General features: G+C 46.7%; 1 protein-coding gene across 5 annotated transcripts in view; it reads right to left on the bottom strand.

Annotated features, from left to right (window-relative positions):
* Positions 1-24,677, bottom strand: part of LOC105491204 (phospholipase C gamma 2) — a 237,073-nt gene that overhangs the window by 102,541 nt on the left and 109,855 nt on the right. For all 5 annotated transcript variants that reach the window (XM_071085005.1, XM_071085006.1, XM_011757391.2 and 2 more), the window contains 3 exons: positions 11,078-11,221; positions 7,382-7,475; positions 6,595-6,642 (listed from right to left, as the gene is read on the bottom strand). In XM_071085005.1, coding sequence (XP_070941106.1) covers positions 6,595-6,642; positions 7,382-7,475; positions 11,078-11,221 — 286 coding nt within the window. The remainder of the gene's footprint in view (positions 1-6,594; positions 6,643-7,381; positions 7,476-11,077; positions 11,222-24,677) is intronic.

The following is a 24,677-nucleotide window of genomic DNA, read 5'->3' as shown; positions in this document are numbered from 1 at the left end:
CCAGGGACATGAGCATTCAAGCACCTGGGACATGGGAGCCCACCTGGTCCAAAGGCCTCCCCTTACAGTGTAAACACTGGAGGCTGAGAGCTTCTTTGGGCTCCCAGTGCCAGGACAGCCTCACCTGATTTCCCCCTAGGCGAGCCCCTGCCTCACTCCCACCTCTGGGTGTGTGTGTCCTGCTGCATGGCCCGACTGGAACCAGCACAGGCAGGCTGAGCCCCAGCGCTGCAGGGGAGGAAGCCAATGGCTCAGCTTCAGCCCTCTCTGCAACCTGTCATCCCCTAGAGAGAGTGCCTCGCCCAGGTCAAAGCCCCTTGCAAGGCAGCCAGCTCTGACCTGGTCCACGCATGGGAACGAAGGCCTGGCCCTCTAGTCTCAATTCAGGACAGCTCCACAGGCCATGCTCAGAGCTCCCCATCAGGTCTGCCCGGGCCATGACTGTGACTCCCCGGCTGCCTGTTCCAGCGGCCTTCCCTTCCCCATGCTTTCCACAACCCCCCATGTACTCCCCAGTAAGCCTCCTGCACACAAACCTACATCTCAGATTGTGTTTCCTGGGGGCTCAGCCTAGAGCTGTGGGTTAGGAACCAAGGGAATCCCTTTGGGGAAGGACAGCAACTATTCCCTGAATGAGTCACCAACAGCCCCTCCCTCTCCCATGGCAGACAGCACTAAACAATCACAGTGTCCTCCCTGCTCAGCCCGGGAGGCTCCCACGGTTCTTCAACTCTGCACCCAGGCAGCCATCACCAAACAATTAAAGATGGCAGCCCCATGACACTTACCAGTCACGCTGAAGCTGGGCCAGCACCTCCACTGCCCCCAGCTCTTTTGCAGCAACAACAGCAATAAGAAACGTTCGTTAAGTGCTTACCACAAGCCAGGCACGGTCCACGCACCCTTCACATATTAACTCCGGAACCCTCACATCTGCCCTGGGAGGTGGGAACTATTACTTTTATCTTTTACACATGAGGAAAATGAGGCCCAGAGAAATTAAATCATTTACCCCAATTCACACAACCAGTTACTGTGAGATCTGAGATTCAAACCTCACCGCTGTCTGACAATTTTCGACAATGATGGAGACATCTGTGCTGTCTGAGGTACTAGCCGCCAGCCACACGGGGCTGCTGAGCCCCTGAAATGTAGCTAGTTCCACTGAGGAGCTAAGTATTCTTATTTGGTTTTGTTTTGTTGAAATGACCACCTGTGGTGAAGGGCGCCCCACCAGACCTCGCAGCCCCAGAGTTCTGCTTCTGTAAGTAGCTCCCAGACCAGCAGCATCTACATCACCTGGGGATTGGTTGAAATGCAAATTCTTGAGCCCTGCCCACCACCGACTCAATCAGCCACTGTGAGGTGGAGCCCAGCAGCCCCCACGTTCACAAGTCCTCCAGGGGATTCCGATGCCTGCTGAAATTTGAAAATTGCTCTCTAGTCAGCCCTAATCTTCAACCCCAGCTTCACAGTAGAATCTTATTTTTAAAAAATTCCAATGCCAGAGGCCATGCCCAGGACAGTAAAATCTGAATCTCTACTGGTGCGGCTCTGCTAAAGCTCCCCAGGGGACTCTAATATTCTGGAACCTCGAATAGGAAGCCTATTTGCATTCACGTTGAAGGAGATAAATGGACCTACCCACCTGCCTTCCACCTGCAACCCCCTCGCCCTGTGCCACCTCCTCCTCTGTCCCTGCCAGGGCTAAAGGACAAAGGGAAGTGCACATCCTGCTTATGCAAATCCAATGTTATAAGGCACGGGGGCAAGGGCAGAGGAGGGAAAGGAGGTAAGTGTTGGTGAGGATATGAAGAAAATAGAAACCTGTGCATTGCCATGGGAAGGTGTAGCTGCAACAGAAAACAGTATAGCAGTTCCGCAAAAATAGACAGAATTACCATTTGATCCAGCAATTCAGCTTCTGGATATATACACAAAAGAATCTGAAGCAGAGACTCAAACAGATTTGTACACCCATGTTCATAGCAGCACTATTCACAATTGCCAAAAGGTGGAAGCAATTCAAGTATCCATCGATGGACAAGTAAACAAAATGTGGTCTGTCTGTACAATGGAACATTATTCAGCCTTAAAAAGGAAGAAGATTCTAACACATGCTACAACACAGATGAAACTTGGAGACATTACACTAAGTGCAATAAGCCAGATACAAAAGGACGAATATTGTATTAGTCCACTTATACGAGGTACCTGGAGCAATCCAGTCCAGAGAGACACAGAGTAGAGTGGTGGTTTCCAGGGGCTAAAGAGAGAAGCAACGGGGAGTTACCACTTAATGGCTGCAGAGTCTCAGTTTGAGACGATGAAAAAGTTCTGGAGATGGATGGTGGTGACGGGAGCATGACAACATGATACACTTCATTCCACAGAACTACCTATCTAAGAACGGTTAAAATGATCAGTGTTGTTCTATGATTTATTGTTGTTACCACACTAAAACAAATTTTAACATTTGTTTTTAGTTTTTTTTAATTATAAGGTGATTGGTCAGGGTGGGGAAGGAAAGATTTCTCTATTTCCCCCAGCTCTCAACAGCACAATTCTTTTTGTTTTTGTTGTTTTGGTTTTGGTTTTGGTTTTGGTTTTAATGGGATCTCACCCTGTTGCCCAGGCTGGAACTCAGTGGCACAATCACGGCTCACTGAAGCCTGGACCTCCCTGGGCTCAGATGATCCTCCCACCTCAGTCTCTCAAGTAGCAGGACTACAAATGTGCACCCCCACACCCAGCTAACTTTTTCGTACTTTTTGTACAGATGGGGTTTTGCCATGTTGCCCGGACTGGTCTCCAACTCCTGAGCTCAAGCGATCCACCTGCCTTGGCCTCCCAAAGTGCTAGGATTACAGGTGTCAGTCAACATGCTCAGCCAATAGCACATTTAAAAAAAAAAAAAGAAAGAAAGAAAGAAAAGCGGCCTGGTGCGGTGGCTCATGCCTGTAATCCCAGCACTTTGGGAGGCCAAGGTGGGCAGATCACGAGGTCAGGAGATTGAGACTATCCTGGCTAACATGGCGAAACCTCGTCTCTACTAAAAATACAAATAATTAGCCAGGCATAGTGGCAGGTGCCTGTAGCCCCAGCTACTCAGGAGGCTGAGGCAGGAGAATGGCATGAACCTGGGAGGCAGAGCTTGCAGTGAGCTGAGATGGCGCCACTGCACTCCAGCCTGGGCAGCTGAGTGAGACTTGGTCTCAAAAAAAAAAAAGGGGAAAGCAACACCAGTGGGGATAGTAAGTCTGCAAACCCTGGTGCCACCCCTGACAACCTGGGCTACTTTAGTTAAGTCACTTAACCTCTCTGGGCCTCAGTGTCCTCACATAGAAAATGGGTCTGAGAGCACCTAGCTCACCCATCAGCCAAGAGGGTATCCGGGTATCCTAAGGATGTAAAGTGCTTATTACAGCCATGACTGCAAAGCAGGCTATAAACAAATGCCCGCTGCTACCATTTGCCTCTAGAAAAGTCTAAAAATGAAACAGGGTGCTTGGGCCAAGCAAAACACCTAAGACATGTCCATTGCCCAGGCTGGGCCAACCCTGAGCCTGCCCCCTCTCGCCTTCAGCCTTTCCTCTGCATCTGTGGCTCCTTTGTTTTCTTTCAGGAAACATGATTAGTCTCGTGGGTAACAGGAAAGGGAGGGAAATTGGCAGAACAGAAGTTGGTTGCTCTTTCATTGGCACCTTGGTCAAAATTTCTTTTGCAAAGCTCCCTCCAGGCTTCCCAGAACCACGGGTAAGGTGGGATTTTCCACATGTTGACAGAGAGCAGGGCTCCGCCCACTGGGAGGGAGGTTGGAGGAGAGGAAGCCAGTGAGCACGCAGAGATGAACTCAGTCCAGAAACAGAAAAGGTTCTCTCCGCAGAGGGTCCTGGACCAGCCGACGGGAAGATGGATCTTTATGCAGGACTTGCCAGAATCCCTCCTGAACAAGAGGGAGGTATCCATTTCTTGACTTCACAGATGAAGAGAAGACTTCAGAGCCAGACTGGCCACCCCATACCAGTACCGTGTGCAGAGAGGCACTGAAGGTGGCTCCCTCCCTCAGCCCTGTGCCAGTCTCAGCTATGATTCACCATAAGCCACAGAGAAAGAAAATGCAGAGAAGGCATCACCTCCGAGGCTGAAAGAGACCAGTGTCTACCAAATCTTCCAACACAAGGACCTCATTTAATCCACCTCAGTAACATTAGAGGGTGGCCCAGCATGGGGGAGCAGGCAGGGCATGTTGGATGAGAAGAAGAGGAGGGAGAAAGGCAGGTGGACAGAAAAACATGGAGTGAGCTAATGGCTGACCTAACTTTACTAGACTTTTAGCCACTTCCTGGTTAAGAGTTCCAAATCCTCCCACTGGGCATGAGAAGAGACCAGGGAAGCTCACCCAAACCCTGAAGCCAACAAGTAACAGAGGATATTGACCAGACAGGAAGTCACCTTCAAGATGGAAAGATTTTCAGGAACAAAATAGGAGAGCTGATAGAGTTTAGTTATTGGATATTAACTAGGATAATGACATATCTAGATAGGATAATGACATATCCACATAGGATAATGACAGAAATAAACCAAGAATCAACGAAAGGAATATTTTACCAAAAAAAATAAGGCGTCTCATGTGAGGCTAACATGAGATAAGGACTGAAGTGCTCAATGCAATTCCTGGCATGCCAAATACACAGGTGTTAAATAAATCGTAGGGTTTTTTTTGTTTTTGTTTTGGGTTTTTTTGTTTGTTTGTTGTCGTTGTTGTATTTTGTTTGTTTGTTTCTTTGGTTTGGTTTTTGAGACGGAATCTTGCTCTGTCACCCAGGCTGGAGTGCAATGGCACGATCTCAGCTCACTGCAACCTCCACCTCCCGGGTTCAAGCGATTCTCCTGCCTCAGCCTCCTGAGTAGTTCGGACTACAGGTGCACGCCGCCACGCCTGGCTAATTTTTTGTATTTTAGAAGAGACAGGGTTTTACCATGTTGCCCAAGCCGGTCTCAAACTCCTGAGCTCAGGCAATCTGCCTGCCTCTGCCTCCCAAAGTGCTGGGAATATAGGCGTACTCTACCATGCCCAGCCAAATGGTAGTTTTTATCATTACATTATTAAGAGCTGAATCATACCTCAGAAAAAAATAATGAATTAAAAATGCTCAACCTCACCCATAAAGAAAGCAAGTTTAAGCAAAAACACTTGGTTGCCTCGGTTGCAGATGAACAAAGATCAAAGTCTAATGGCACAATAAATCATCAGGAAATGGACGCCTTCTTGCCCCACTGGTAGAAATATTATATAAATTGCTACTTCTAGCTATCAAACGATTAGACCAGCAAACACTGAGCTGCTGATATTCATTTCTGAGAATTTATCCTACTCACAGCCACCTCAAATGAGTTTACAGAAAGATAGACCCAAAGGTTTCCATAGCAGCATTATTCACAATAATAATCAAGGATTGGGAGCAGGTCTCTGTGCATCAAGAAGGAAATGATTTCTGAAATGACAATGCATTAATCTAAGGAAAAACCAAAATGACGTTTACTTTTAAAAAAAAAAAAGTCTGGGTAAGACCTCACCTCTGCAAAAAGTAATAATAATAATAAATAAGCCAGGCATGGTGACACACACCTGTAGTTCCCAGCTACTCAGGAGGCTGAGGCAGGAGGATCATTTGAGCCTAGGAGTTTATGGCTGCAGCGAGCTATGATTGTGCCACTGCACTCCAGTCTGGGGAACAGAGAGAGACCCTGCCTCTAAAAAATAATAATAATAGTCTGGCATAGAGCGTTGTGCAGGACTGATAGGGAGCTTCTCCAAGAGGTACTTTTAAGTGAAAGAGTCAAGTAAACTGAATACACATTATCACATCACCCAACACATCTCTACCAGCCCTTAGAACCACCTGGTGCCCGAGCACAGTGGCTCATGCCTGTAATCCCAGCACTATGGGAGGCCAAGGTGGGTGGATCACAAGGTCAGAAGTTCGAGACCATCCTGCCAAACATGGTGAAACCCTGTCTCTACTAAAAATACAAAAAAATTAGCCAGGTGTGGTGGTGGGCGCCTGTAGTCCCAGCTACTTAGGAGGCTGAGGCAAGAGAATGGCGTGAACCCAGGAGGTGGAGCTTGCAGTGAGCTGAGATGGCGCCACTGCACTCCAGCCTGGGTGACAGAGCGAGACTCCATCTCAAAAAAATAAATGAATAAAATAAAGAACCACTTGGTTTACTTCTTCACAGTCAGTCTCTCTCCTGTCACAAAGTATGGGCTGGTGCCATCATGATTATGTTTACTGCTGTATTCCCAGGATATTAAAGGTGCTCAAATATTTGTGATGAGGTCCGAATGCCCCATGGCAGAGATCATCTCTAAGGCTGGACTCGAATTTTCTGCTGGAATAGAGGCTCCCTCCAGGAGGAAGATTTTGTCATCATCAACCCCAGGACCCAACATGGCATCTGCAGATCACATTGGACGCAATGAGGACCTTGCCCACTACAAGTCATGCTCCCACCCTCTTGGAAGGTTTAAAGAAAGAATGAAGATGGAAATCCAAAGTGATCAGAAGAAAACTGAATGACTCTTACCTGTTTCTTCTGGTTTGATCCACAGAATATATCTGCTTTCTCAGCCAACTGGAAAGAAATTTGAGACAAAAGAAAGACAGACAGAGAAAATTTAAAAATAGCATAAGTCTAAGTGAGTCCTACAGGATGTGCACAAAAGGAACTGGAACCAAAAGGAGGGGTTTTCCAACTTTCTAACAAGGGCAGCTTGGGAAGAAGTTTTCTCCTAGTATCTAAGCCAAGATCTCAACTCAAAAAGGCCAGGTTTCCTTACACTGACAACTCCTTCTAATGATAGTCATTAAACCTCAAAAACCTAGAAAGAAAAATAGTACAAAGTAGAGGAATTTGATTTAGTGGAAGGAAAATAACTCACACCCCAATGCCCATCCAGACTCCCATGACACTGAAAAGACAGTCTTGAGGTCTTCATCAACCCAGGAGGGAGTGATAGGTGGAAAATTCCAGACCTTGTATCTATCCTTTGATCAGTCCACTTAATCTCTTATTAAATCCTTTAAGAAGGAAGCCCTATTTTCCCCAACGCATACCCCAGGAATGTTTCTATCTCCAGTCCCATGCACCACTCACCCCAGTAGGCCAAGGCTGAAAACTAGCACAGGGAAATGCTCTTATTTGAAACATTGTAGGGCTCACACCGCTACTAGGCACTCATTGCATACAAGACACTCAATGAGCCTCAAAAAACCAATGTCCCCCTTTTTTGTTTTCCTGTAGCCCATGTTGGCAAAGGCAGCAGAATAAAGGAATCAGTGGCTATGTAAATAAACAGGCAAAAGCCAGCTACCTCTCGATAATGGTGGGTGTGGACGCATTCATCGCTTCTTGGTGTAAGATTTTCAAGCCGGAGAGCCAATTAAGTGCATCTTCTTTAGAGTCAGCTGGAGTGGAGAAAGGGAACAGAAATGCTGTGTTAATTCCTGGGAAGACATCTGCTGACAAAGCCCGGCCCCATACAGATCACGAAGATGGGGGAAGCCTACGCTGGTTTCCAGTTTTGCAGGAGGCAAAGAAAGCATCTCTTTCACACTCTCATAGCTCTAGGACCTGCTTTTTGTCTGAGACGGGGCCACATATTCATGATGAGCTTTGTACCACAGGGGTGACAAGTGGGTTATTTCCTGTGCCAAATGGAATTAGCACATATATAATATATATGTGCTAGACACTGTTCTAAGTGTTTTTCTTATATTGATCCCACAAGGGAAGTACTATTATATTCCCATTTAACACATGGAGAAACCACTGAACTTAAGACAGGTTCAGTGATGTGTCCAAGGCCACACAGCTCCTAGCAGCCATTACAGACTGAATATTTGCATTCCTTCAGAATTCATATGTTGAATCTCTAACCCCTGAGGTAGGGCCTTTGTGAGGTATTTAGGTTTAGATGAAGTAACGAGGGTGGGGCCTCCATGAGGGAATTAGTGCCCTTTTAGAGACAAGAAAGAGAGACCAGAGCTCCCTTCCTATCCAAGCACACCCTGAGGAAAAGCCATGTGAACACATAGCAAGAAGGCGGCTGTCTGCAAGTCAGGAAGAGAGCCCTCACCAGAACTCAACCATGCAACATCTTGATCTTGGACTTCCCAGCCCCCAGAACTGTGAGAAAATAAATGTCTGTTGTTTAAGCCCCTCAGTCTACGGCATTTTGTTATAGTAGCCAGACTATGCTGAGACAATGGAAGACATAGGATTTTAAACAAGAACCCATTATCTTACCCTGGCAGCACACTGACTCCAGGAATGAAAAAGCGAAGGAATTCAAACCCAGGTGTCCAACTCCAGAGCAGAGTTCCTCAACCCCAGCTGCTCAGGAGAATCACTTGAGGGCTTTTCAAAACCCCAATACTTAGGTCCCACCCTAAAGTAATTAAACCAGAAGAGAGGGATGAGGGAGACATCAACAGGTGGAAGCACCCACATGGTGCCAAAGTGTGTCAAAGGTTATCAGCTTCCTCTGCTGCTATAACAAATGACCACAAACTTAGTGGCTTAAAGTAATACAGATTTATTTTCAGACCGTGAGGGAGGCCAAAATTCTAAAATAGACTGGTTGCATACAATCCTTCTGGATTCCTTCTAAAAGCTCTTGGGAAGAATCCATTTCCTCGCCTTTCCCAGCTTCCAGAGGATGCCTGCATTCCTTAGCTCATGGCCTCTCATCTTCTGGCCTTTGTTTCCATCCTCACATCTCCTTCTCTGGGAATGACCTTCCCATGTATCTCTTATAAGAAGCCTTGTGATTCCACCGGACACCCGGATAGCCCAGGATATTTCCCATCTCAAAATCCTCAATTTAACTACACCCGCAAAGTCTCCTTTTCCATAGAGGATAATATATTCACAGGTTCCCGGGATTAAGACATGGACATCGTGGGAGGGCAGTATTCAGCTTCCCATGGCTTAGGAATTTAGCTTTTTGTTTTATTAAAGAGTGTTAGCTTTTAACCCTATGCTAACTAATAAGATGCAAGATCTGGAATAATCTGCACCACAACCCTAAGCAGCTGTCAGTATTTCCCTGCTTCTAATGAAGATGGCACAGAGGGATGGCAAGTAGAGCTTGCTAATAGCCAGGAGAGGATGGCTTGCTAATACCCATGGTTGCTATTACCCTTGCTAATAAGCAGCATTGAGGAGTGGTTAAGAGCTTGGCATCTGGCAAAAGGAAGATCATAGCTTAAGTCCCATTGCACCACTTCAGGGCTGTGTGACATTCAGCGAGTTACTTAACCCTACTCTGTGCCTCATCTCACCTGGAAAATGAAGCTGACAGTGCAAACACCTCACGGAACTATGAAGCCTCTCCTTAAGCACCAGGTACTTCGCCAGTGCGTACACCCCGGGCGGAGATTGCTGCTCTCATCTTTCCACACAGATGCAGAGGAAACTGAGGCTCTGAAGGGGCTGAGTTTGTCTCAGAGCAGTAAGTGAGAGGGTGGAATGGGAATCAAAATCTTGACCATCACTGTGCTAACCTTGAATTTAGGGTTCCAGAAGAGGCTCCCAGAGTGGGATAGATATCAAAGTTCACATCCTAGCCTCCAAGGGCTGGGCTCTTGTGGTCTCCTTACCACGTTAAGAACAGGGGGTCAGGGCTCAGCCTGTAGGTGGGGCTAAGGAGACAGAGGTGTGAAGCTTCATGGCCACGGGACTTGCCCTCCTGCCCCACCTCTACCAACCCCCTCCATATCATCAATCAGATATTCGCTCCTCATTTCCTACATCCAACGTGCTATTTCCCTCCTCCAAGCCCTGGCATACACCACAGCCTTTCCCTGGAGCGCCCTCCCTCTTTCCTCCAAATTCCTACTGAAGCCTCAAAACCCAATGTAAAAGTCACCTTCTTTGCCCAACTTCTCTGAAACTAAGCATTCACAGCACGCTGCATCATGCTTGCACTAGGTCTTATCCTAGTGCATCCATCTGTCTCCCTAAGTAGACTGAGAGCTTCTTAAAGGCAGCACCAGGTGCCATTCATCTTCCTAGATCACTGGTGTGTACACAACCTAACACACAGTATAGGCTCAAAAGATATGTAGTAAAAGAATGAATGAGAAATTCATAAGTTATTTGACCCTAAAGTAAATGTCCCTATATTGCTCAACTTTCAGAGCTGGCTCCGCTTTGGTCTATTTTAATCGTATTGATTTTCTCTCTGAGTCATGAATGTATACATACTTCTAAGTCAATAAATTCTAGGACTGAACTTGAAAGTAACTACAAGCTTCTGCCACTGAGTAAAATGAGGAAACTGCATGTGCGTGTGCAATAGAAGATCTCAGGACAGTTCCTTCACATCAGTCAGATTTGCTGAGCCACATCTGCTGGAGGAAAACAGGTTACATTTTTCTTTTCTTTTCTTTTCTTTTCTTTTTTTTTTTTTTTTTTTTTTTTGAGACAAGAGTCTTGCTCTGTTGCCCAGACCAGAGTGCAGTGGTGCAATCTTGGCTCACCGGTTCAAGCAACTCTTGTGTCTCAGTCTCCCAAATAGCTGGGACTACATGTGCACACCACCACACCCAGCTAGTTCTTGTATTTTTAGTAGAGACGGGGTTTCACCATGTTGGCCATGCTGGTGTGAAACTCCTGACCTCGAGTGATCTGCCCACCTCGGCCTCCCCAAGTGCTGGGACCACAGGGATGAGCCCAGCCTACATTTTTCATCCAACAGAGCCTGGCCTTCAGTGTTAAGACTATCTAATCATCATTTATTCAGCTCTCAGCATGAGCCAGAGAGACACTTAACATACCCCTCACAATACCCCGATGAGATAGGCATTACTATTCTCCCCATTTCACAGCTGAGCAAACTGCAGCTCAGAGAGGTTAAGTCACTCATCTAAAGACACACAGCTAGAAAGGGGCAGGGCTGGGATTCGAAACCATGACCCCAAATACACATCAGCCAGCAGGCAGGGGTGAGCCAGGAAGAGACTAAGGCACAGGGAAGGAGAAAGGCACAGAAACATGCACCTACCTGCCAAGCTGAGTGTGCTGAGGACGAACTGAGTGCCATACAGGATGGTGAAGCAGCAATCTTCTTTCTGGCGAACCGCTTTTGCACGTTCGAAATCTTTGGAGTTCTTCCCTGGGCGGATTTCTTTTATTTCCATGATATCCACTACAATGAAATTAACATGGGCCAATGAGAAGCTGGAGTTCACTCCACCTGAGGACACAGTCACACACCTGCAGCCCAGGCACAGCCTGGCTCCTTCCTTCCCCAACAGGATCCCGCAAAGCTATCTGTGCATCCGGATTCAGTGCCCCCTCCTTCTGGAAATGAACAAAGGGCCAAGAGCCTACCTGGGCATTTGCTGCCACCCCACAAACCCCTGGAGTATGAAGAGTTTGGGGTTTCCGCTCACCCTGTTTCTCAGACAGACACGTTTTAAACTAGGACAATTAATTTTTGTAATGCAACTCAGATTTGAGAAAATAGGCACAGACTATTCTACCAAAACAAACAATGGACCAAACTGATGCTCACTAGAGATCACTCTAGGCAGCCTAAAAGTTCCAACCGTCCGGTTGACCTTGACCTTGACCATCTTTTCCCTTGAGTCCCAAAAGCTACAAATGCTCTGTGGCTCAACTGAAAGGGGAAAAGAAAATGAAGGCACTGAATAACTGCTTCAAATTAAAAATATTAATAAGAGGCCAACCTCAGCATTGGGGATGGTCACAGTGGTTCTGGATATCACAGGGCCTACGGGAAGAGAGTGGTAAACTATTACTCTGGTAACAGTCTAGAGTAATGGAGTGTTACTAATGGGCCACAGCCTCCGGTATTTATGCCTTATATAGCCAGCTGCCCTTCAATCCAGGTTGTCTCTGTGACCTGTTTTAACCAATAAAATGTAGTATAAATCAGGGACCCCAACCCCCACGCCATGGAATGGTACCGGAAAGTGAGCACTGAGCTCCGCCTCCTGTCAGATCAGCAGCGGCATCAGATTCTCATAGCAGCGCAAACCCTATGGTGAACTGCATTAGATTCTCATAGGAGCACAAACCCTATGGTGAACTGCATTAGATTCTCCCAGGGGCACAAACCCTATGGTGAACTGCATTAGGTTCTCACAGGGGCGTAAACCCTATGGTGAACTGCACATGCGAGGGATCCAGGTTGTGTGGTCCTTATTGGAATCTAATGCCTGATAATCTGAAGAAGAACAGTTTTATCCTGAAGCAATCCCCCCAATGCCCCCACCATCTATGGAAAAACTGTCTTCTAGGAAACTGGTCACTGGTACCGAAAAGGTTGGGAGCACTGGCACGCTGGCATAAATGATGCTGTGCCAGTTCAGGGCCTAACCTTTTTTTTTTTTTTTTTTTCTGAGATGGGGTCTCACTCTGTCACCCAGGCTGCAGTGCAGTGGTGTGATCTCAGCTCACTGCAACCTCTGCCTCCTGGGTTCAAGCAATTCTCCTGCCTCAGCCTCCGGAGTAGCTGGGACTACAAGCATGCGCCACCATGCCAGGCTTAATTTTTGTATTTTTAGTAGAGATGGGGTTTCATCATACTGGCCAGGCTGGTCTTGAATTTCTAACCTCAAGTGATCTGCCCGCCTCAGCCTCCCAAAGTGCTAGGATTACAGGCGTAAACCAGAGGGCCCAGCCTGAAGCCTAATCCTTAAGAAGGCCTGGTACCTTCCATTTTGAGCTCTGGGGAAAGCCAGCCTCTGTGTAAGAAATCAGACTACCTGGAGACCACCGTGCAATAAGAAGCCCAAGTCAGCCCTATGGAGAGGCCATGGAAGCAGAACCAATGCCCTCAGCCAACAGCCCAGCTGAGCCCCCAGCCAACAGCCACAGAGCACTGCACCATCTTAGAAGTGGATCCTCTGGGCCGGACGCGGTGGCTTACGCCTGTAATCCCAGCACTTTGGGAGGCCGAGACGGGCAGATTATGAGGTCAGGAGATCTAGACCATCCTGGCTAACAAGGTGAAACCCCGTCTCTAGTAAAAATACGAACAAAAAAAAAAAAATTAGCCGGGCGTAGTGACGGGCACCTGTAGTCCCAGCTACTCAGGAGCCTGAGGCAGGAGAATGGCGTGAACCTAGGAAGCAGAGCTCGCAGTGAGCTGAGATCGCACCACTGCACTCCAGCCTGGGCGACTGAGCGAGATTCCGTCCCAAAAAAAAAAAAAAAAAAAAAAAGTGGATCCTCTGGTCCCATTGAGCTGCCCCAGCTGACAACATGTGGAACAGAGACAAGCTCTCCCAGTCCCCACCCATGCCCAGATTGTAGAAATATGTGCAATAAATAAAATGATTGTTGTCTTAAGCCACTAAACACTGGGATAGTTGGTTGTATAGCAATAGATAACAGAAACAAATAAGAAATTCTTCCTCTCTGCAACCTCTGCTGCCATGAGACTCCACCTACTCCTAGTCAAAACCTACTGGGCCAGGATGGCAACGTGACTGACTCAAAGGTGACTCCCCCTTCTCCCTATAAGATGACCAGTGAACTCTGGACTGGCACAGAGACACGAGCTCAACAAGCTCAACCAGTCCCTTCTTTCCCCTTCTTCTGAAAAACAACAACAACAAAAATCTTTTCATGGGATGAACCCATTCCTTGTGCTTTATTTAGAGCTGATTCACCTCACCACCTTCAACCGTAAGCTGAAGGGGACAGCAGGGGCCTGGGAATGACCCAAGTGCCCTGGCTCAGTGACTGGTTCGGGGACAGACACACGGCCCAGCTGCACCATCAGCATCCTCCTGGGATTCATGTGGCCAGAACTACCGGTAAAACCTCCCCTCCACTGCTGCTCCCAGGCTGGTAAAACATGAGCCTGGGAGTGGCAGGGATCACCTTGTCTACCATGGAACAAAGTATTATCAAACCCTGGTGTACCTTTGAACTCCAGCACTCCTGGAGATGAGAGTGAGAAAGGAGATCTCAGCTTTGCAGCAAGAAGAGGTGGCTCTGGCCTGGAATTAAGGAAGAGGACAGAACGAAGTCCACAGAGGTGAGCAAAGGCATCTCAGAGTCATAGTGAAACAGCAGGAAAGATTGGTGGCCATTCACAGGCAACAATGGGAGCTGGGGGAGGAGAGCAGACAATTAAGTTAGAGGAGAGGGGATGGGATGCACTCAAAGCTTTCTGAGTTCTTACCATGGGTCTAGCTCAGTTAGAAACAGCTCAGTGGGCAAGAGCCATGTGAAAACAAGCCGGGCACGGTGGCCCACGCCTGTAATCCCAGCACTTTGGGAGGCCGAGGAAGGCAGGTCACTTGAGATCAGGAATTCAACACCAGCCTGGCCAACATGGTGAAACCCTGTCTCTACTAAGAATACAAAAATTAGCTGGGCTTGGTGGCACATGCCAGTTGTCCCAGCTACTTGGGAGGATGAGGCAGAAGAATCTCTTGAACTCAGGGGACGGAGGTTGCAGTGAGCCGAAATCACCCCACTGCACTCCAGCCTGGGTGACAGGGTGAGACTTCGTCTCAACAACAACAACATGGCCATGTGAAAAGACTAAAACAACAGCATGTCATCTGCATTCTGTGCATGTATGGTGGTAGATATACCCACCTACACGTGACAAGATTTCACAGAACTACACATCAAAACAAATGCAAAATAACAAGAAAACTGAGTGTACTTAAAAAATGGTGAAAGCCAATTAAGATCTGCAGTTTCATTAATAGCACTGTACCAGCATCCACATCCAGGTTTTGATAACTATGCTTATGAAAGATGTTATCACTGGAGCAGCTAAATGAAAGGTTCACAGCAACTGTACTATTTTTGCCACGTCCTCATGAGTCTACAATTATTTCAAAATAAAAAGTTGCTAAAAGCACTTCTCAATTATGGGTGGCCCTATTATTAGGGGGGTGGTATCTCTAAACCTTGTTGGGTAGAGTATTTGGGATGAAGGTGAGAGAGAGTAGAGATAGGACTCATCCCCCGTCACACCCCACTGAGAACCTCTACTACAAGCTGGCTGTGGGGACCATAACTAGTGGGGACCCCATCCAAACCTTGCACTATAAATCTTGTTCAATGGGCCATGCCCACTGATTGCAGACGCTGAGGAAACTAAAATAAGCAGCTCCCATCTTAAATATTACTCAAGGGAGTTAACCCTATTGCCCGCATGTGCATGAGACCTGAAGAATGACCAGTCCTCCGCTTTAGCTGCATTCTAATACTAAAAATCATGCCCAAGGTTGGGGATTTAACACATTAATGAGATATGCAAACATGAAGAGGCTCTCTATCCTGTTATACTGTGCAGGTGTCAGATGTTCCCCAACTCTATGTGCTTCAATATCACTCCCTGACCATTTGAGCCCCTTTAAAATTACTCTCCTGACTGTCTTCGGGGAGCCAGGTAGAGAATTATCTCTCTCGTGCTACTTCTCTTATGCCTGGGCATAAGCGCCAATAAAGTCTTGTCTGGGAAAACTCTTTTGGCCTCATGTCAATTTCTATCACACTGAGAGCCCAAGAACACATGGTCAGTAAAAGATGGACATGTCGCCACTCTTCACCCAAACCAGAAATCGGAGTCTTCCTTATCTCTTCTCTTTATCTTCACTCCTCAAAAACAAACAAACAAAAAGATCCTTTTCATGCATTGAAATTTATTTTTTTTATTTGTTTCATTTATTTGGGGGAAGCTTGAGTACTTAAAGTATAGACTTCACGGTGTTGCACCCCAAAACACTTAATGTATCTCAGAAAAATGAGCACGTTTTCTTATAGAATCATAAAACCTTTATTGCATCTAACAAAACTGATGATAATTACTTAACATAACCTAACACCTCGTCTGTATTTAAATTTCCCCAGTTTTCTCCAAATCTTTTTACAGTAGACTTAAATACAAATAAAATGCATACATCTTATCTGGTTATGTCACTACATCTTCAATCCTAAGGAGTCTCCTTGTTTACTTTTGTTTTCTCTTGTGCCTTTGACTTTTTAAAGAAACTAGGCACTGGAATTCATTTTTAGAGGAAATCAACATGGCTGATTTAACTGCTTTAGCAATTATCTAAAAACTTGAAAGGTATTAAGGTTTGTTTTCCAAAAGTTATTCACCCACCCAGTTGACTGCCAGTGAAAGTGTAGTGACTTTAAGCAAACATTCTTTTCTCTGCCTGTCTAGACTAACAATTCTCTTTCCAGATAAAATGTCTTCAAGAGGGAATTTATTTTTCTTTTCTTTTCTTTTCTTTTTTTTTTTTGAGACAGTTTCCGCGCTTGTTGCCCAGGCTAGAGTGCAGTGGCACAATCTCGGCTCACTGCAACCTCTACCTCCTGGGTTTAAGTGATTCTCCTGCCTCAGCCTCCCAAGTAGCTGGGATTACAGGCGCCTGCCACCACACCTGGATAGCGTGTGTGTGTGTGCGTGTGTGTGTATTTTTAGTAGAGACAGGGTTTAACCATATAGGTCAGGCTTGTCTCGAACTCCTGACCTCAGGTGATCCACCTGCCTCGGCCTCCCAAAGTACAGAGATTATACACGTGAGCCACCACGCCCAGCCAAGAGAGAATCTTTGCACTGGCCTATGGTGAGCATCTGTCCTTACAGCAAAATTATACATAACTAAAGAAAAACTTTTGGCCGGGCGCCGTGGCGCACGCCTGTAATCCCAGTACTTTGGGAGGCCAAGGAGGGTAGATCACAAGGTCAGGAGATAGAGACCATCCTGGCGAACATGGTGAAACCCTGTCTCTACTAAAAATACAAAAAGATTAGCCAAGCGTGGTGGCAAGCGCCTGTAGTCCCAGCTACTCAGGAGGCTGAGGCAGGAGAATGGCGTGAACCTGGGAGGCGGAGCTTGCGGTGAGCTGAGATCCGGCCACTGCACTCCAGCCTGGGCGACAGAGCGAGAATCCGTCTCAAAAAAAAAAAAAAGAAAAGAAAAGAAAAACTTTTTTAGACAATGTAACATTGTCTTCCAGCAATAGCCACATTTCAACAATTCTACTTCTGAAATTGCTCTGGAATCAGTCAACGTCTATCCATTTCCATGGTCAACACCACAATCCAAGCCACCATTATCTCTTGTCTATGGAGGCTACTTCCTGACTTATCTTCTCCTAGCAGTACATTATCCCCACAGTCATCGTATGAAATACAAACAGGCTCATGCAACTCCTTGGGATCAAGCCTTCCCGTGGCGTCCCACTGCTGTTAGGACTAAGAACCACAGCCCTGTGATGACGCCTCCAACCCCACATGGCCTAACCATCTGCCTCCCGGCCCTTGCTCCCCATGCACCCCACAGGCCCCTCCGAGCATCTCTCATAGGTCACACTCATTCCTACCACAGGACGTTGGCATCACTGAAAATGTTCTTAGTCTGGTTAGCGCCAAGCTCTCCCTTCCACTCTCAGCTCAATCAAATCAAACTCAGAAAACCTCCCAATGCCTGCTATGAGCTATACCAAGCACCTCTCTTCCACAACATTGAACAGAAGCAAATATTTATTAGAGGGAATCTGCAGATCCACAGCCCTCCTTTCCTAGACTGTAAGCTCCACATATGCAGGAACTGTGCACCCTTCCTCACCACTGCGCTCCACCCATCAGACTGGCTGGTACATAGCAGGGCCCAATAAGTAGTTCTTAGAAAGAGAAGAGGGACAGAGAGAGATGGGGACATCAAGAGGGATCAAACTACTGGTGATTGGGCAGAGCAGGGGACAGAGAGGAAGAAGGACAGAGGAGGAGATGAGGGAGACCGAGAGGGATAGAGAGACCAGGTACAGAAAACGACAGGCTACCCAGACAAGGAGGGAGAGAAATGTAAACGCACATGTACAAAAGCAGAGAGACAGAGCATGGTAAGAAAGAAAGAATCAAATGCTAACAGCCATTCTAATGATACAAGCAGCCCTGCACATCCGCACACCCTCTTCCACTTCAGCCCAAACAAGCACCCTTTGGAAGCCAGCCCTGCCCCAGGAAAGAGCGGCAGGCATCTGCCTTCATCAACCGGGACTTTATCATCCTGAACACCCCTCTCTTGCTTCTTCCCAAGACAAGCACTGGCTTATTCATCATACTTCTGAAAAGATTATCCTTTCTCCATTGAGTAGCCTTTGCCCCTCTGTCAAAGATCAGTTGATGATATTTGTCTGGGTCTATTTCTGGGCTCTCTATCCTGTTCTACTGATCTGTCTATTCTTCTGCCAACATCACCGGTACTGATTACTGGAACGTTAGAGTAAGTCTTGAAGTCAGTCCTCTGATTCTGTTCTACAATACTGTGTTTGCTACTCTATGTCTTCCACCTTTCCATATAAACTTTGGAATCACTTTGTCAACACCCGCAGATTAACTTGCTGGGATTTTGTAATATTGTGACTCTTAATAAGACATACAGTCACCCCTCAGTGACTGTTGGGGATTGGTTCCAGGACCTTCCACAGATACCAAAAACCAAATAGATGCTCAAGCCTCTGATATAAAATGGCAGAGTGTTTGCATATAGCCTATGCACATCCCCCCATAAACCTCAAATCCCTAGGTTACTTTTAATACCTAATATAATATAAATGCTATGTAAATAATTATACTGTATTGCTTAGGGAATAATGACAACAAAACAGTTTGTCCATGTTCAGTAAGATGCAATTTTTTCAAATATTTTCAATCGACCATAGCTTAAGTCCACAGATGCAGAATCCACAAATACGGAGGACTGACTGTATACATTTGGTCTCCAACCCCATTTCCTGGCACACGACTCCTAACACCCTTGGAATCTCCAGTGACAACTATCTTCTTGTATGGCTGTGGGCTCCTAGACACCTCAGGATGAAGGTTGGCTGCCAGGGGAACCAACCATGTGATTAGAGGGTTGGAAATTTCAGCCCTACCCCCAACATCTAGGAAGGAGAGAGGGGCTAAAGGTTGAGTTGGTTACCAATGGCCAATGATTTAATCAATCATACCTTTGTAATAAAGCTCTCATAAAAACCCAAGATGACAGGGTTTAGAGAGCTTCTTGGTTGCTAAACACATGGAAGTTTCTGGCGGATGGCACGCCCAGAGAGAACATGGGAACCCTATACCCCCTCCCACATACTTTGCCCTATGCATCTCTTCTATCAGGCTGATCATCTTTTGTAATATCATTTTAATAAATTGGTATACATGTTTCCCTTAGTTCTGTGAGTCACTCTAGCAAATAAATCAAACCCAAGGAGTACGTTATTGGAACCCCAATTTATAGCCAGTCAGTCAAAAGCATAGGCCACAACTTGGGCTTGTGACTGGCATCTGAAGTGGGAGACAGTCTTGAGGGACTGAGCTCTCAACCTGTGGAATCTGATTCTAGCTCCAGGTAGACAGTATCAGAATTGAATTGAACTAGAGGACACCAAACTGGTGTCTAACAGAGAACTGTTTGCTTGACTTGTGGGGGAAAAACCATACATATCTCATGTCAAAAAGTGTTGAGTACAGAGAAAAGAGGGAAGAGAGAGAGAAAAAACATACCTTGGTTTTTCCTTTCTCTGAGGTGAAGTGTTTTGTGCTGTATTGAATGTGAATGGAAAAAAACTTTTCTTGTATCTCTATTAGATTTTGGTTGGGATTGTGTTGAATCTATAGATCAAGCCAGGAAGAACTGATATCCTGAAAATAATGAGTCTTCCTGTTCATGAACATGAACTATCGACTCATGATCCTTTTAAGCATTAGCCATAAGCCAGACGTTCTGCTGGATGTACTTGATCCTGGCCCTCAAAGGTCTTGAAGATACAGTAGCCTCATCCTTGAGGATAAAAGTAAATGCTATATAGCAAAACTCTTACAGAACACCTACTCTGTGTTAGGCAGAGAGCTAATGTTTTGCATGTTATCACAGGTTGGTTCCCTGGAAGTTGAGCCTGAATCAGGGATTCTTGCGTGAGTGAGGTGGGGGAGGAGGATAAAGCTAAAAAAGGCTGTGGTCCCACTTAGGGATGGGCTTCACCCTGATTGTACAGGGAGTGGCAGGGGGCTGTCTGGAGCATGAATCACATCAGAGAAGTGGGTCCTCCTGAAAGAAGGGAGACCAGTCCTTCTTGTCCTCCCTGCCAGTCAGTCATTGGCTTGGCTTACAGCCACTACAACATTCTAGGTGATGCAGCTTTCTTCTAGTGAGAGCGGTGCCCTAAAGAAGGGGCACCTGTGAGACACAACACCCAACACTCCTAGCAGCTGGGAAATGGAGCACAAGCCTGGTAATGGGAGCTGAGTAGGGCACAACAGTATCCTCTGTATTAACTCATCATTCCTCACAAGAACACTATGAGGCAGGTACCATGACTGCACCGATTTTATAAATGAGGAAACTGAGACATGGAGAAGTGAAGTACCTTGGCCAGGGTCACCAAACACAAGTGGAAGAGCCAGCATTTGAACCTTGACTCATAGCCAAGCAAGTGACTCTAAGAACCCACATAAGAATATGCAGCTCTCACCATGGTTTTCTATCTGGCAATCAGCAAAGTCTGAGGGGGTCGGTAGGCATTTTTGCTGACATCCCCCATTCCTTGATCTTACATCAGGCAGGGGCGTCTTGGTGAATGATGATCCCATTACCCACAGGGGTGCAGACCTGCAAGGAGAGGGGTCAGGCCCCCTGCACTCAACCCAGTACATCCAAGCCACCTTTCTGACCCGAGGCTGGGAACAAGACTCTAGTGCGTGGGCTGCAAATTCATGTTCCCAGGAGCTACCCAAGTCATGAGGAGCAGTGTGGCTACTGATGAGGTGGACAGACTCTGGAACCAGCTCACCTGGGCCTGGAGTCACAGCTCCCCAACTTACAGCAGATGGCTTTGGACAGTAACTCCAATTCTCTGTGCCTCTGCTTCTTCATGTGAACAACAGGAATTTACCACACAGTGCTCTTGTGGGGATTAAATGTGTGTCTGTACATATGTGTTTGTCAATTAAAATAGTACCTGGCAAAATAGAGATGTAGGGGAAAAAAACAAAGATGTAGAAACTTCTCTGTACTTGTTAGCAACTGAATCAAGTGAACACATATAAGGCATAAGAAATAACATGGGACAGGGAACAGTGGCTCATGCCTATAATCCCAGTACTTTGGGAGGGTGAGGCAGGAGGATCATTTGAAACCAGAGAGTTCAAGACCAACCTGGGCAACAAAGCAATACCCCATCTCTACAAAAATAATACAAAAAATAAACCCAGTAAGCCAAGTGTGCTGGTGTATACCGGTAGTCTCAGCTACTCAAGAGGTTGAGGCAGGAGGATTGCTTGAGCCCAGGAGTTTGAGGCTGCAATGAGCTGTAATCACAACACTGCACACCAGCCTGACAAGAGAGCAAGACCCTGTCTCAGAAAAAAAAGGAAAGAAAACACGGTGTCTCAATTTATTTCCTTATGTACTGACTGGCAAAAACTCCTTGATGACCTATGCAAATAGGAGACTAGATGTATACGTGTGTGTACACACATACAGGCCCAAGTGTACATGTACATATTATATATATCCATATGTATATATGCATTATGTCCATCACTATGCAAATTCTCACTATCTGAATGTCTACTATAACTTATTAACTCTTTTTTTTTTTTTTTTATCGGAAATGCACCACCCAGATCACAGACCTGCTGTACAAGGTTCACGAGCAGGTGCCAATGAAAACAGTGAAGGCGTGGGCCAGACACAGTGGTTCACGCCTGTAATCCCACTACTTTGGGAGGCCCAGGCAGGCAGATCATTTGAGGTCAGGAGTTTGAGGCCAGCCTGGCCAACATGGCAAAACTCTGTCTCTACTAAAAATACAAAAAGTAGCCAGGCGTGGGGGCATGTGCCTGTAATCCCAGCTACTAGGGAGGCTGAGGCAGGAGAATCACTTGAACCCGTTGGCGGGTGGTGGGGCGGAGGTTGCAGTGAACCAAGATCACACCACTGGCAACAAGAGTGAAACTCCGTCAGAAAGAAGAAAGAAAAGAAACAAAAGAAAAGAAAGGTAAAGAAAAAGAAAGGGAAGGGAAGGGAAGGGGAGGGGGAAGGGAAGGGGAAGGGAGGGACGCGTGTCTGTCTGCAATGGAAGAGAAGCAGTCTGATGCACAATGAATGGCACATCAAACCTGGCATCCTGCCCATTCTATTGAGTTCTTCTTTCATCCTAGCATTTGCTTCTGACAAGCAAACTACCAACCAGGGTCCAATGTAAATGAATCTTTAGTATTTTTAACAGATCATTTCATTGTTTTTTCCATTACAGTACAAGGTAGTTGGGGGATAGAAGAATATCATAATTCAGAACCATTACTGTATAGTATCCTATGTACTTTTTGCAAACATGCTTAGTAAAGAGTTCATCAAAGCACCCAAAAATTGGGCATTTGTTACTGCAGACGCTTTGTATTCATGCCAAAAATATTGATGGGCTGATTTTAGGTACTTAAGGTTGTTAAGTGATACTAAGGAAATTGGCTGGGTGTTTCAATCAGTCGGTAATGCATCAGCACTTGTCTCTGTGTAATATGATGTAATATATCGCAATCCAAAAATGTTCCTCTCCAGTGTGTTTGCAGGAATGTACTGGATTCAGCTAAGAAGGAATGTGCCTATTTGTAGGTGTGCATGTGTGTGTGTAAAGGTGTGAGAAAGAGTACCAAAAGATTTCCACCAACTTGCTGACAAACAGGCACTACTAGTGAGAAGGAGATGGGCAAATGATGGTCAAGGAGGGCTTTATCTGCACTGGTTCAAATTTTTGCCAAGGGCACACAGTGACTAAAACAACACTTTATTCTCAAAGTAGGCTGTGGTCAGCAGACCTCAGGCCATGCACTCTTGCATAGTGGGGCTCAGTGGCTGAGTTTCCTGCTTGAAGAAAGTGAGATAACCCAGCCACAGAAATGAGGCTTCATCTTTGCACAACCCCACCCCCTTCCCAGCATCACCTCGGGTGTTCCCAGGTGCACCCCACCCCCACCGCCCATCCCTCCACCCCCACCCCCTGTAAACCACCTCCCACACACCAAGTCCCCTGGAGTTAGCCTCAAAGGCTGGCACCCCACTCCAGCCATCCTCCCCTTGGACCTCCCTGCCCACCCATCATCTTCTGGCACACCTTTGGGAATTTTTGGACCCTCCAGACATCTCATAGCTTCCTCTCATTCCCCGCTTTACATCACCAACCCCTAGCACAAGTGCTGGCCAGGCCATGACCCTGTTCTTCAAGTTCCCATTTCCTTCCTCCTCCCACTACTTAACAAAAATTTCTCTCTGGAAGCTCAAGACATATTCAAGCAAACAGACAGAAGGCTTGGGCACCTTCCCACACATAACCCACCCTCTTTTCCGACTTTCAGTCATTCAGTCAACCAGGCAGTCACAGAACCCCACTCTGAGCGTTAGGGATGCCACGCTGCAGAGACAGACACAGTCCTGCCCTCAGACAGCTCCAAGTCTGGGAGGGAGGACAGGCCCTGTCCAGGCTGGCATGAGATACGTGCAAATCCACATCTCCATCCATATCAGGAGTGCAACAGAGTCCACACTGGGGCTTCTCCCCAGCAAGGGGAAGAAAGGCTTCTCTGAGTACATGCATCCTGGCTGAGTTCTCCAGACTGCAGCTCACCTGGGAAGAAGAGAAAGCCTCCCTTTGCAGGGAGTTCTGGAGTTCAAAGACCTTGGTTCAAATCCTGGCTGTGCGCCCCAGGGGTGAACAGGAACCTGGGCACGTCGTGTCCTTTCTCTTTGCTCTTTCCTCCTCTGTACAAGCAGTGATGCCTATCACTGAGTTGTCGTGCAAACCAAGTGAAATAACATGAAATAAAAACCACCTGGTCCCAGAAGGGCTCCACCGAGGTGAGTTTAGCTACTAGGATGAATGGTTTTCTTTTTTTTTTTTTTAAGACGGAGTCTCTCTCTCCCAGGCTGGAGTGCAGTGGCGTGATTTCGGCTCACTGCAAGCTCTGCCTCCCCTCCTGCCTCAGTCTCCCGAGTAGCTGGGACTACAGGCGCCTGCCACCACGCCCGGCTAATTTTTTTGTATTTTTAGTAGAGACGGGGTTTCACCGTGTTAGCCAGGATGGTCTCGATCTCCTGACCTGGCGATCCGCCCACCTCGGCCTCCCAAAGTGCTGGGGTTGGAGCCACCGCGCCCGGCCAGATGAATGTTTTTCTGTACCACCTTGCAACACCACCTTCCCAGCTGCTGGTGGTTTCACTTTAAGTAAAACGCCCCAGCATTGCTTATTGACCTCAGCCAAGGACGCTGCTTTAAGAAAAACCAAAGGTGTTAGGTTATTTCACACACGTAGCAGCGTCTGACATGGCAGCTGGGGGAATAGGTGACATGCACAGCAGAACACGTAATGACAAAAGGGGCTTCTGAGGCACACACGGTAGGGCAGAAAGAGCCCAGTTCTAGAACGATCTAGCAGGCATGAGTTAAATCCAGCTCTTCCTCTTCCGGCTGTATGAAGAAGCCTCTATTCTGGTTTACTGTCTATTTTCTCATCTATAAAATGGAAAAAGAATATACACCCCATAGAGATATATCTGAAAAAAACTTTGCAAAAGGTAAAGTTTACAGCCAGGCGCAGTGGT

The sequence above is a fragment of the Macaca nemestrina genome, chromosome 18 (genome assembly GCF_043159975.1).
Source record: "Macaca nemestrina isolate mMacNem1 chromosome 18, mMacNem.hap1, whole genome shotgun sequence".
NCBI classification, from domain to species: Eukaryota; Metazoa; Chordata; class Mammalia; order Primates; family Cercopithecidae; genus Macaca; species Macaca nemestrina.
Note: the sequence above shows the minus strand (reverse complement) of the source record. Positions and strands in the feature narration are given on the sequence as shown.